General features: G+C 41.3%; 1 protein-coding gene across 2 annotated transcripts in view; it reads left to right on the top strand.

The window, feature by feature from the left end:
* Positions 1-281: 281 nt before the first annotated feature.
* The window catches only part of LOC138719097 (ras-related protein Rab-10-like), a 28,582-nt gene continuing 15,215 nt past the window's right edge, over positions 282-13,648 (top strand). The window contains exons 1-3 of one of the 2 annotated variants that reach the window (XM_069854038.1): positions 282-654; positions 4,993-5,053; positions 6,761-6,899. In XM_069854038.1, the coding sequence (XP_069710139.1) occupies positions 501-654; positions 4,993-5,053; positions 6,761-6,899 (354 nt within the window). In that variant the 5' untranslated portion in view covers positions 282-500. The remainder of the gene's footprint in view (positions 655-4,992; positions 5,054-6,760; positions 6,900-13,648) is intronic. The other variant, XM_069854037.1, reaches the window with a different exon arrangement.

Below are 13,648 nucleotides of genomic sequence, written 5' to 3'. Positions count from 1 at the left end.
AAGATCATCTAGTTCCAACCCCCGTGCCATAGGCAGGGACACCTTCCATTAGATCAGGTTGCTCAAAGCCTCATCCAGCCTGGCCTTGAACACCTCCAGGGATGGGGCAGCCACAACTTCCTTGGGCAACCTGTGCCAGCGCCTCACCCTCTCATGGTGAAGATTTTCTTCCTAACGTCTACTCTAAACCTTCCCCCTTCCAACTGAAAGCCATTCCCCCTCACCCTATCACTCCACGCCCTTCTAAACAGTCCCTCCCCAGCTCTCCTGTAGCCCCTTCAGCTACTGGAAGGTCACTACACGGTCTCCTGTCAGCCTTCTCTCCTCCAGGCTGAACAACCCCAACTCTCCCACCCTGCCCTCCTGCGGGAGGTGCTCCAGCCCTCCAACCACCTCCGTGGCCTCCTCCGGACCAGCTCCCTCACTCCCATACCCTTCGTTACCCGTTCCAATCGGGTTCCCGGGCCGCCCGCCCCGCCCCCGCGGCTCCCCCGGCTGCCATGGCGGGGCCGGGGCAGCGCGGAGTCGGGGAGCCGCCGCGGCTGCTCAAAATCGTCATGGCCGGGGAGTCCTGCGTGGGGAAGACCTCCATCGTCCGGAGCTACACGGACCCCCACGGGGCTCCCACCTCCTCCTCCTATCTGACCACGATCGGTGAGTGACGCTGGACGGGGTGGGGGGGGGGGCCGGGCAGCGGCCTCTGTCGGCTGCTGTCCCCGTAGCTCCCAGCCTGTGCGTGCAGTCCCTGCTCTCCCGCAGCTCCCAGCCTGTCCCCGTAGCCCCTGGTCCTCTTGCAGCGTCCAGCTTGCTGTCCCGCAGCCCCTGCTATCCCCCAGCCTGTTGTCCCCCAGCTTGCTGTCACGCAGCCCCTGCTATCCCCCAGCCTGTTGTCCCCTAGCTTGTTGTCCCGCAGCCCGTTGTCCCGCAGCCCCTGTTGTCCCGCAGCGCCCAGCTTGCTGTCCCGCAGCCCTTGCTCCTCCCGCAGCGCCCAGCCTGTTGTTCCCCAGCCCCTGCTCTCCCCCAGCCTGCTACCCCTCCAGCTCCTGCTCTCCCGCAGTTCCCAGCCCTCCCGCAGTCCCTGCTCCTCCCGCAGTCCCCAGCCTGTCCCCCGTCCCCCCGCGGCGACTCCCAGCCCCGCCGCGCCCCGCGGGTCCACGGGCTGGCGGTGCCGTGGGAGCGGCGCGTGTCCCGGTCAGCCTGGCCGTCGGCTGTGCTCCCTCTCCCCGTCCCCCTTTCCCTCTCCCCGTCCCCCTTCCCCTCTCCCCGTCCCCCTTCCCCTCTCCCCGTCTCCCTTTCCCTCTCTGGCTGCGCTTTCGCTAAGGAGGGGAAGGGTCTGGAGCACGAGTTGTTACGGGGAGCGGCCGAGTGAAATGGGGTCGTTCAGTCTGATACAAGAAGGAGTTTCTATTACAACAAGTGGAATATCTTTGATTTAAGCTAAAGTAGAGTTTCATCTAAGAAACAGTATTTTTTGAACATTGGAATGTCGCTCTGATAGCGTATTTTCTTTCAGACTGTGTTTTTCCAGACACTGTTCATTCTTTGAAGATGATAAAGTCTCGTGCTCGGTGTGATCTGTGCAGAACTGATGTGTCTTCCGTGATCACTTCTGCACTCTTTCCATATCTCTAACGCAAGGTTAAGCCGAGACCTGACTCCAAAGCTCCATATTAGGAAGAGTTTTGACTTTTGCAGAGTTCATAATAACATTAAAATTAGACTGTGGAAAGTAATAGAATATGCATGAGATTTCTGGGAAAATTTATACATATGGATGTAAGAGGGAAATAGAGTCTGTAACCAGCTCTTGTCTCGTTGCACATGATTGATGGAGATCACTCCCTCATGTTGCCCAGGTCTGATAAAGGGCGCTTGCTTTCTAAAACTCCAAAATGAGTCTTACGGAGTTTTTGCTGGCATTTTCGGTTTCAAGTCTAGATAAAAAGATGCTGAGGGGAGACCTTATCACCCTCTACAACTACCTGAAGGGAGTTTGTAGCAAGGTGGGTCTCTTCTCCAAAGTAACAAGCGATGGGATGAGAGGTAAATACTTCAAGTTTTGCCAGGGAAGTTTTAGACTGGATATGAGGAATAATTTCTTTACTGAAAGAGCAGTGAAACGTTGAAATGGGCTGCCCAGGGAAGTCGTGGAATATCCTTCCTTGGAGTGTTCATAAACCATGCAGATGTGGTGCTCTGGGACATGATTTAATGGTGTTGTTCTGATGGTTGGACTTCACGGTCTTAGAGGTCTTTCCCAACCTCAACGATTCTGTGATTCTGATTCAGACCTGCAGGCCGCAGATGCCTTCTTCAAACACAGCCTTCCTGACACTGGCAACTTGGACTGCCCATCTTGGCAGTCATACAATGGTTTAGGTTGGAAGAGACCTTAAAGATCATCTAGTTCCAATGCCTCTACCATGGGCAGGGACACCTTGCACTAGATTAGGTTGCTCAAAGCCTCATGCAGCCTGGCCTTGAACCCCTCCAGGGATGGGGCATCCATGATTTATCTGGGCAGCCTGTTTCAGTGCTTCACTACCCTCACAGTAAAAAATTTCTTCCTAATATCTAAACTAAGTCTGGTTTCTCTCAGCATAAAGCTGTTACCCCTCATCCTATCTCTACACTCCCTGATAAAGAGCCCCTCTCCAGCTTTCCTATAGGCTGTCTTTAAGTACTGGTAGGCTGCTAGAAGGTTCCCCATGCCCCCTGGAGCCTTCTCTTCTGTAAGTTGAACAAGCCCCACTTTCTCAGCCTGTCAGATGAGCATTCCTTTGTGGCTGACTGTTTTGATGCTCTTTAGACCTAGTTGTCTTTAAAATAGCCCAGTCCTAACATGAGCATGTTTATTATTTGGACTATAGAGAAAAGAAATCAATCTCATGGCTATAAAACTTGGAAATAACAACTAGAATTTGAACTTGTACCCAGCATATGCCTTCTTGGATTTAGTTGACAGATTAAAAGAAGCAAGTACAAGCTGTTGCATTCAAATAACATTTATCTCAAGAGCAGTAATCAATGCTTACTTTGTTATGTTGATCATGTTGTATAATACATGGACCTAAAAGCATCTGAAATCTGTGAGCTGTCTTTGGCATTGTATTCTCATTTTTCTTCTCTGTCTTTGCAATTTGCTAAGTTTGCTGGAAATTTCATATAAAGACATGAACAATTCATGCATGCAGAACATATTGACTTCTGTTTTTCACTAACATTCATTGACCTTTTACGTCAATAAATTTTGAAGTTGACTTAAGAAGTCAATAAGCCTTATTTTAATTTAGATTAAGTTTTAGTCTGATTCAGCACTCTGCTTCCCTTTTTATAAATAAATAAATAAATAAATAAGCTTATAGCCATTTATTATTAAAATATATGTCAACTAAGAACTGTTTCCTATAGGTCTGGGAATCCCTGGCTGGGTTATAATTTTTTGCTGTATTCCCAATGCACCATTTGAAAGCGACATTCCAGCCTCCTGGTGCATACTCTGTCCCTCTCAACTGCTCTAACATCAGTTGCAGAAAGTGATACAAATAATTAGGCAAAACCATGTGAATTTCAGGAGCAAATGTTTTCTATCACGTTGAAGTTTGAACTTACACGAGCAAATTTGGCTTAAATTACATTTCCATCTGACATTATTAATTCCATGAAGGAAGCTTTGTGTAATATTAATTACTGATACCAATTATATTATTTCATCTTTCCTTTCCATTGGAGCTTTAATAAAAATTCATCAAGTGAAGGACATGATTATCATAATAATTTTTTAAATCCACCTAAACTGTATTACTGCATACATACAAAAATGTTAATAGCATTGAAATCTCACATGTGAGCGTGTATGTGTCAAAATTTTGTGGGCAATGCATCCAGAAGTAAAAAAGAAGGCAGCATTTCCTCTACTGCATTTTTTATTTATTGCCATTTATTTGCTGAAGTAATTTTTCAGACAGATTGTTATAGAAATCAGTGCCATGGTATTAACTGAATTTTTTTGTGCTTTCTCAATCTATTTAGGTCTTTCAAATGACATTAGTACAGGTGAAAAGCCACTCTGAAGTCATGTTAAGTAGCCATATTTTTACCTTACGGCATTTTGACCATGCAGTATGGCCAGGTATTGCAATGTCACCTTAACTTCACTTAATAAATTGACAAAAATAGCCTTATTGGTTTTCACTGGGAAAAAAAAGTAATAGGAATTGACTGTGAGGAAATATGTTACTCTAAGGTAGAAGCTGATAGCTGGCAGATTCTAATAATAAGTTTGGAGCTTCAACAAGCCATAAATCCAGGTATCGTCTACCACATTTGGAGTACTAATTTAATAATATGATACAGGAAAACAGTATAAATTATAAGGAGAGTATCTTTGAGGAAAACTCTGTAATGTATATAGAGACAACATTTTGCACTGGTTCCAAGCACTAATGCCTGACTCGAGCATGAGCACTCTGGATCTGGGGTACACAGAGGTTAAGGCTGTAGAGGGTTCCTCATTTGAGTGAAATCCAGTGTAGGCTTGGCTTTGCATTTAAATGGTGCAGCTTATTTCTCTTCCTGTCCATGTAACCCTTGATACCTTTTTTAGGGATTGGAAGTAAGGACGGAAAAATGGTGTTGCACATGCAGTGGTTTTGTAAGCATGTCTACCTCCCCATTCATAGCTGCTGTGCCTTTGTGGTGCACCTGGAAACAGTTGAAATCACCAATACATTTGCCAACTTTTATTTTTCTTAGGCCATGAAACTGCTGTCATAGAAATATGTACATGTAGTTTCAGGTTATCTGCACTTTTACTTTGACCTGCCCCTCCATTGCTTTGTATTGGCATTCCTTTGTAATGTCTGTATAATGCATTGTCATGCTGTTGTCACTTTCTGTGAAAAATGAAATGATAACTAGAGCTATGAAACAGCCTTCAAAGGGAATCCATGTTATTGTAAGAAATGTTACAGATTTTCTTCTTTCTTCTAGGCATTGATTTTAAAGTAAAGCCAGTAATGTTTGATGATATAAGAGTGAAACTTCAAATATGGTAAGTTTTTATTTATGTCACAAATGAGAGCCAACTAAATTACATTAGAACATGAAAAAACTCATCTTCGTTTAATTGTGTGTTGTACTAAAGTGCAATTGTTTCTAAGAGCATCTTGGCTTATATCAGAAATAACGTGGCCATCAGGAGTAGGGAAGTGATCATCCCCCTATACTTGGTGCTGGTGAGGTGCCCCTTGAATACTGTGGTCAGTTTTGATCTCCTTGGTAGAAGGACACTGAGGTGCTGGAGTGTGTGGAAGGGAGGGCAACGAAGTTGGTGAAGGGTCTGGAGTACAAGTCTTATAAGAAGCAGCTGAGGGAACTGGTGTTTTTTACCCTAGAGAAGAGGAGGCTGAGGGAAGACCTTATCTTTCTGTACAACTGTCTGGTAGGAGGTTGTAGTGGGGTGAGTGTTGGTCTTGTCACCCAGGTAACAAGTGATAGGATGAGAGGAAATGGCCTCCAGTTGTCCGGGGGAGATTTAGACTGGATCTTAGGGAAAAATTTCTTCAGTGAAAGGGTTGTCAAGCACTGGAAGAGGTACTCAGGGAAATGGTTGAGTCACCATCCCTGGAGGTATTTAAAAGATGTGTAGATGTGGTGCTTAGGGGCATGGTTTAGTGACAGACTTGGCAGTGTTAGGTTTATGGTTGGATTTGATGATCTTAAAGGTCTTTTCCAACCAAAGTGATTCTCTGATTTTATGGTTTAAGTAATTTTAAAAATTGAATTTGGCCTAGGGGAACATATTTTTTGCAGCAACTAATTTAAGTTAGAGAGGGTTGTCGCTAGGTTGCTTTAACAATAAATCTTTGCTGTTGTAGTATGCAATCAATGCAGATTTGTGATACATATTAAGTTTATTTAATTGTATCGTAACATTGAGGGAAGTGACAAAGCAAGACAATTTTGCATTTATTACCCAATAGATGCATGTTCAAAAGGGTCACCATGAGAAAGCCAGTGACATGAATCTTTGGAAACCTACACTTGTTATTTTTAAGTTTTTCTAAAGACTGTGGAAGGTAACTGTCAGCCATCTCACCAGGCTTCCAATAGTGAAGGTTGCGTACGTTTACTAGTATTTAACTTTGCAATGAGTAACTCTTTACATTAATTGTCTGACCAGTATTAGATCTGCAGTTACTCCATCTCAGGTTTTAATAAAAAAAGTCTTGTAGGCTTGTTTACAGCTCTCAAGGTATAATTATGTGTAGGAATCTCTGCATCCCTCTATTTTATGGCTTTTTCACAAAATCTAAGATTTTCCCTCTTAACCAGCAGTCACAGTTTACAAGGAGCTTGAAGGATTTCATCTGCTATGCTTTTTGCATCCATCATTCATATGCTATGCTTTTTGCATCCAGAATTTCTTTTATCACCTGAATTGTACTGGTCTTGCTGATTAACTACATATAGAAAAGCAATGGTGGCTTGGAGTTACACTCAGACTGAACTACTGTTTTATCTTTCCTGGTAGGGTATATTACTCAAAATAAATTTTCAGTGTATATCTTTCACTGTTGTATCTGGCATCTGGATTTTCTCCCATCCTGATCTTTTCTTATTCCTTTCATGTTGGGGTACACCATTTAAAATTTGAATGATACCCCTTAAAATAAAATAATTTTCTTGAGAGGAGGATTCAGCAGTTTGTTCATCTTGAATTTTTTTGTTGTTCTTGATTTCTTGCAATTTCTTTCAGGGATACTGCTGGCCAGGAACGATTCCATACACTTAGTACTAGCTATTTTCGTGGCGCACAAGGCTTTGTTCTTGTATATGACATCACAAATCTGGACAGTTTTCAAGGTATAACAAGCTGGATGAAAGATATACATGAGGTAAATATATCTAATAGTGGTTGTTCTCTTAATGAAGATAGTTAATGAGTTACTGCAGTTAATGCTTTAAATGACTGCATGAAGCTTATTGTTGTTCCTTGAACTGCATGTTTCTAACCACAATTTCTTATATTTAACTCAGCACACAGTGTTACAGTAGGATGCTATGGTAGTGTTATCCAGGACAACCCCTAAGTGATGCAGGAGGAGTGTTTTCTGAAGTGCATTCAAAACATAGCTTCCCATCTGGTTTTGCACTTACTAAGTTATAGTTCTTCTGTCACCAGTGTGGCTACACACAAGCCAGTCTCCATGAGCTCATCTCAGGTTTGTAATTGGCTTCGTGCAAAAAAATCCTTATCACAACCAGTTATTCCCCTTTCTTGATTTCCTTACTTTAGTGTAGTTACCTCATCCCAAGAATCAAATGAAACATCCCCTTCATCCTTGCCAGATACTCCCTTTGAGAGAATAGTTTCAAGAAGGTGGAACGGGGGGATGAAAAGAAGAATCCCTTTTTTGGTGGCAGGGAGCTGTTTGGCTAGCTTAGCTATTTGTGGTACTGCAGCCAGAAACACATGCTTTCATGTGACACAGGAAGTGATTCAACAGCACATGGCTGCCAGACGGGGAGCATATCTCCACCTCCTTTCATATTCCTGAATTGTGTCTCCCACTGTGCTGCTTCTGGAGCTCATCAGAGGCATCTGAAGTTCATGCTGACTTTCTAATGTGGTAGAAAGCTAACAGAGCAAAAACAGTTGGATGGTTTTCTGCTCCATCAGTGAGCTTAAGAGGTTCATAGAAAGGTCCGAGAGTTACTGGAGTTGGCATAGGGTAAACAGGTAGAAGGTGGAAGGCCAGCAGAATGATGTGTGGGAATGGTGTGAGGGAGAAACCAGGGACAGAGGAGTAGGCAAGCCCTTAGACATCAGATCATTAAGCTGCCTGTAAACCTGTACCCGGTGTGTTTATTGCTAGGTTTCTTTTGACGTGTTCTCTGTTAGGTAGGGACAAATAAGTTTTAGAACAGACTAGTCCAGTTGGAAGGGACCTACAATGACATCCAGTCCAACTGCCTGACCAAAAGTTATAGCATGTTATTAAGGGCATTGTCCAAATGCCTTTTAAACACAGACAGGCTTGGATTGTCAAACACCTCTCTAGGAAGCTAGTGCTCTTTGGTGATTAAAATCAAGTAAACATTCAGGCAGTTTTTGTAATACTCTCTGAATTGGTAGGAATACGACATGATGGATGGGAGAATACATTTTGGGAAAGTGGCCTTGAAATAAAACTATCATGCACGTCCTTTCCAGCTTCAGTATGTGGATGAATTAACAAACTACACATGGTCATATATCCAGTAATGTTTACACAGGGTATCTTACACTCATGATAAAACATTACATTTACATTACGTTTATATTAAGAACATTACTATGGTGACCTAGTATGTAGTTATCCTTGACCTTAAAACCATCTTAAAAGTCTTAGCGGTGACTGAGCCTAACTTCAGAAATGTGTTATAAAGGATATTTGATCATACAATATCAGCACTCTGCTGACTCTGGCCTGTCTGCACACACTTCAGACTAACACGTATGTTTTATTACTTTAAGAAGAGTGTATGCCTTTCTCCTGCTATTAATATTTAGACTGTTTAATCTTAACCCCGAGGGCACTTTGTTAGTTTAAAATGCAAGAAGTGGAAAAATACTCAATTTGAAACAATTTCTAGAAATGTAAATTGTATGATTGATTGTACCATCTTAAAAACTGGCAGTTAGCGTGGTAATAGGGTAGATAATAATAAAAAAAAATTAATTTAGTCATGGTGAGATATCAATTTCTGAGGTGTCTTATGAAAATATCTGAGGCCATTCATTGCAAAAGAAGTGTTTTTAAGCAGTAACTGCTAAAACACTGGGAATCAATGAAAATTAGTTACTTACTGGAGGTTGGTGGCATTCCCTGCGTTTCCTTTGTGAATGTGAACCAGTATATAGTTCCCCACAAATGCCCACTATCAAAGTGGAGGTTGCTACAGAACCCTTTAAAATATGCAAACATAGAAAAATCAAATAAAATTTGAAAAAGGAACCAGATACAGGTTTTGCTAAACAGCAGACTAATAGGTAATACAAAGCTTGCACCTGAATGAGTCAAACAGGATTTTTTAGTCAATTTAATGAATTCATTATGCTGTGCTCTTTAATTCCTTGTACACAGAGATTTTAAACACAAAGCTTTGTAAAATTCTGTTCAGTGTGCTAAGCCATTTTTACAACAGTTGAAAAGAACAATCTAAGCAATTTGGCATTCCTAAAAATGCCATTGGTTTTATAAAAACTGGACAGTCAATGCTATTACAATTAGATTACCAGTAATGTTCTCATTGTATTTCAATTCTTTTAAGTGTGGAGTACAGCAACTTTCCTGTTAAAAATGAATTATTTTTCGAGGAAATTAAATACACAAATATGCTGCTATATCTGTATAGCTGTAAAATTTGTATTCAGAAATAGAGGGAACTAAGTATCATGACTGTACTTAAAAGGCTTACTAGAAAAATATACTCACAGATTAATATCTAAGGACATTATTGGCAAATCCGATACAGGTACACTGGATTTGTAGTGCTCTCATTAGGAGTGTGACAATTGCAGGAAAATGACTTTAGAACCTGAAAACATTCTTTATTTGTAGGAATGTGGGTCATGTCCAGTTTATCAAGATGTTCCTCTTGTCTGCTGACATGGCTTTTAGCTATTGTATGCAGCTGTACTGAGAGGCTGATTCTGTTTGGCCTTTAAAAATGAAATACAAGTAACTGTGTGCCGAATCCATTTGCAGAAAACAGTTCTTTCCAAGATGCTTTGAACAGGATTTTGAAGAACATATTAGCAAAAAGTTCCATGATAGAACGGTAAAATGCTCAAACAGGTGCCCAGAGAGGATCTGGAGATACTTAAACATCTGTTCAACAGCGCCTTGAGCAACTTGACCTGACTTTGAAGTTGTCCTGTCTTTGAGCAGGGCGGTAGACCAGCTGACTTCCAGAAGTCCTTGCCAACCTAAATCACTCCATGATTCATGCATGACATCTGGATTTCCTAAAACTTTTGATGTAGAAGAATACTAGCACCTGCCATCTAAATACTGATTTTCATTGTGGTAGTCTCCTGGTGTGGCTATGAAGATGACATTACCAGTTCCTAATAATTCTGCTAGCATGGAATTTTCTGAATGGGGAAGATAAATTAATTTTCTCAAGCAGTAGCAAGTCTTGGTGACATAATTTAGTGTTCTTTGAATACACTAGCTTTCTGTTTGTGCTATTTGAAGAAGTGACTCCTCAACCAGGATATGAAATATATGAGTGTGCTGGGTTACTTCCATTTTTGCATAGTGCTCTTTTCCAGTTCTGTTCATTTGATGTGTCTGAGAGTTGGGATACTGGACTGTCTTTCAGTGATTCTGCATTGTAATTAAATAAAAGCAGCACAGCAAACTGCTTTACAAATGTAAATTAGTTTGACTTCAAACTGTTCTAAGTTTTTCTTCCTCAGATGGGAAAGTTTGATGCCAAAAGGAACAAATTGTTCTGGTTGATAGATGGGTTTGTTGTTATGACTCTGATTAGAACTGAAAATTCTTGTTCTTGTCACTTTGCTAAATTGGTTTATCTCTAATCTCAGACTGGTTTGAGGATAAATTGGTTTGTATCTAGTCATGTATAAGTTTGCTAACAGACAAACAAATTCTATCATTTGTTTAATTCCACTGAAGTCCTGGAAATTACAGATTTGTAACTGAGGTCATAAGGTGGCACTTAGAATATATGGGAAGAGACGTATATGGGAATCATAATATGAATACTGCCATGCAATGCTGTCGGAAAGACTGTGAGGACAGTGTATTCCAAACAAATTAGTCTTCATCAATACAAAAGATCAAATTGTAGTGTTATTGTCTTGTGAGTAGGAAGAAGACACTTGCCAGCTCTATGGCCTTCCCCAGCTCTGCCTTCATCTTGCTGCATGACCATGTGTATCCTCTTCAGATCTGAACAATTACATTAATGCTACATTTCTTCCTCAAATACAAGCTAATTAGGTGTTACCATAGTGCATTTATCTGGTGTGGGTTCTCGATTTCACTGTTTGGACCTACAAACTTCTGTTCCCTTTTTAAACTGTAACCAATGAGTATCAAAATCGTAGAATCATAGAATCCCTAGGTTGGAAAAGACCTTAGAGTTCATCAACTCCAACCATACCTGTCTACTACTAAATAATGTCCCCAAGCCCCTCATCTACCTGCCTTTTAAACACCTCCAGGGATGGTGACTCAACCACCTCCTTAGGCAGCCTGTTCCAGTGCTTGATAACCCTTTCTGTGAAGAAAATTTTCCTAATGTCCGATCTAAATTTCCACTGATGCAGCTTGGTGCATTCCCTCTTGGCCTATGGCCTATCACCTATGACTTGGGAGAAGAGACCAACACCCACCTCACTACAACCTCCTTTCGGGTAGTTATTGAGAGCAATAAGGTCTCCTGTCAGCCTCTTCTTCTCCAGGCTAAACGACCCTGGCTCACTTAGCCACTCCTTGTAAGATTTGTTTTCCAGCCCCTTCGCCAGTTTCGTCCCTCTTCTCTGGATGTGCTCCAGTACCTCAATGTCTTTCTTATAGTGAGGGGCTCAAAACTGAACCCAGCACTCAAGGTGCGGCCTCACCCATGCAGAGTACAGCAGGAAAATAATTTTCCTGCCCCTGCTGGCTGCACCATTTTTGATGCAAGCCAAGATGCTGTTGGCTTTCTTGGCCGCCTGAGCACACTGTTGACTCATGTTCAGTTGGCAGTTGACTAGCAGCCCCAGATCTTTCTCTGCCAGGCAGCTTTCAAGCCATTCTTCCCCAAGCCTGTAGCACTGCAGGGGTTTCTGTGTCCCAAATCATGCAGCTCTGCACAGCTATGCTCTGGAAATGTGATAAGAGGGACAAGTTGGTGATCCTGTAAGATCTGTCACAGGATAGATAGCTTTATACAATAAGGTATCTGAATGAACTGGTAATCGTGGCCAATTTGCTGCAGGGGAGCTTGAGGCCAGCCATTCATGGTAGGGTCTGTGCACACCATTTAAAAATTGAAGGGATAGTTACGTCCAACAATCTGTAAGTACGAAAGTGTTGTAGTTCTCTTTCAATAAAGGTGTCTGTGCTGCTTTTGATACTCACATGAATTCACAGCACTTCTGTGAAATAGTTTCCCTGGAAAATGAGAACAACTGCAGGACAAAATGCTTAACATATGGGGGGAAAATATTACATACAGAAGGGATGAGCAAAATATTTTCCCTTTTGCATTGTTTTAGTTTGGTTAATAGCCACACAGTCAAGCAACAAGTTGGGTATTTACCTAGTCAGGTGCACAGGCTGGGTGAAAGTTGAGCAGTACGTTAATTAGTGAAGGGAATGGGTGGATGACTCCTATCCAAGCAGGCTACGAAAGAACACTGTGGTGCTATGGTGTGAAAGTTTCAGAATTCGTAATTCAGTCCCTACCACCACCATGTTTGTAGCTTTGGCACTGCTCCCTCCTGTGGCCACCAGTAACAGCAGCCTGGCCACTGCCACTGCATTCTCTTGCCAGAGAATCCAGCTGGGGGAAGACCCTTTTGCCAAAACCTAATGACTCCAGGCTTTGCCAAAACCTTCAGAAAACTTCATCAGTCCCTATAAACCTCTTGGCTCCAAGTTTTTGAGAGAAATGTAATGGAGATATTTCCTTTTTGGATGTTCAAAACAGTAGGCTAGATTTTCTCCAAGTTCATAACATTTCTGTTTTCAGTTTCAGCAAAATGTGAACTTTGAAATGTTAAAACCAGAAGAAAAACTGAAGAGAGTGAACCAAAAATCTGGATGTATTTTTGAGATACCAAAGCAAAATACTTCTAGTTTTTTTACTTCTCGAAAAAAAGTTGGGGGTTTTAGCCTTGATGAAATTGATGAAATTTTTAATAGTATTTTTCCATGACATGAGAAAAAAATGACTCTATTAGCTTAGTCAGTGCTGACTTGCATAATAGCATCTTAACAACTGAAAAATAACTATCCTCTTTTTAGCTATAGATCTTGCATTTGGAAAGCTTATTTCTAAGCTGTAAATAAAAAACGATGAAAATACACAGTGAGTTTTTGGAAGGTCTAAAGAGCTATATTTTTTGGCAATTCAAATCAGTGTATCTCTGCAGTTTTTATACAGACCGAGCACATGGTCAATCTTCTGCCTAGTCATACTGACAAAATTTTTTATGATTTAACCTACATAATCAGTTTTCAGAATTTAAGATGGACATCATTTTAGTTTATAGTCTTTGGTTTTCTAAAAGCAAGAAACTGCAAGATAACATCTTTAAAAATGAGTATTTTCAGTGCTTTGGTGGAGGATCCAGTCAAAGGGAAAATACATTATTGCATTATATTGATGTAGAAATAATAGTTATTTGCTGAAATAAATACTTAGCTATTGGTAATACCTGATACCTCTCACCTTTAAATTTCATTATTTGAAGCTGTTTAGAAAGAACATCTCTACTGCAAAAATTTGTGGTGTTTGTGCAGAAATAAAGTTACAGGTTGAATTTCATGGTTTTGTACATAGAGTATGCAAGTATTTCCCTTTGACCTTTTACTTCAGAGTGAAGTCAAATGTCACTTGTAAAACTTTCAGCTACATACAG

The sequence above is a fragment of the Phaenicophaeus curvirostris genome, chromosome 3 (genome assembly GCF_032191515.1).
Source record: "Phaenicophaeus curvirostris isolate KB17595 chromosome 3, BPBGC_Pcur_1.0, whole genome shotgun sequence".
NCBI lineage: Eukaryota > Metazoa > Chordata > Aves > Cuculiformes > Cuculidae > Phaenicophaeus > Phaenicophaeus curvirostris.
This window is presented reverse-complemented; position numbering and strand designations above follow the sequence as displayed.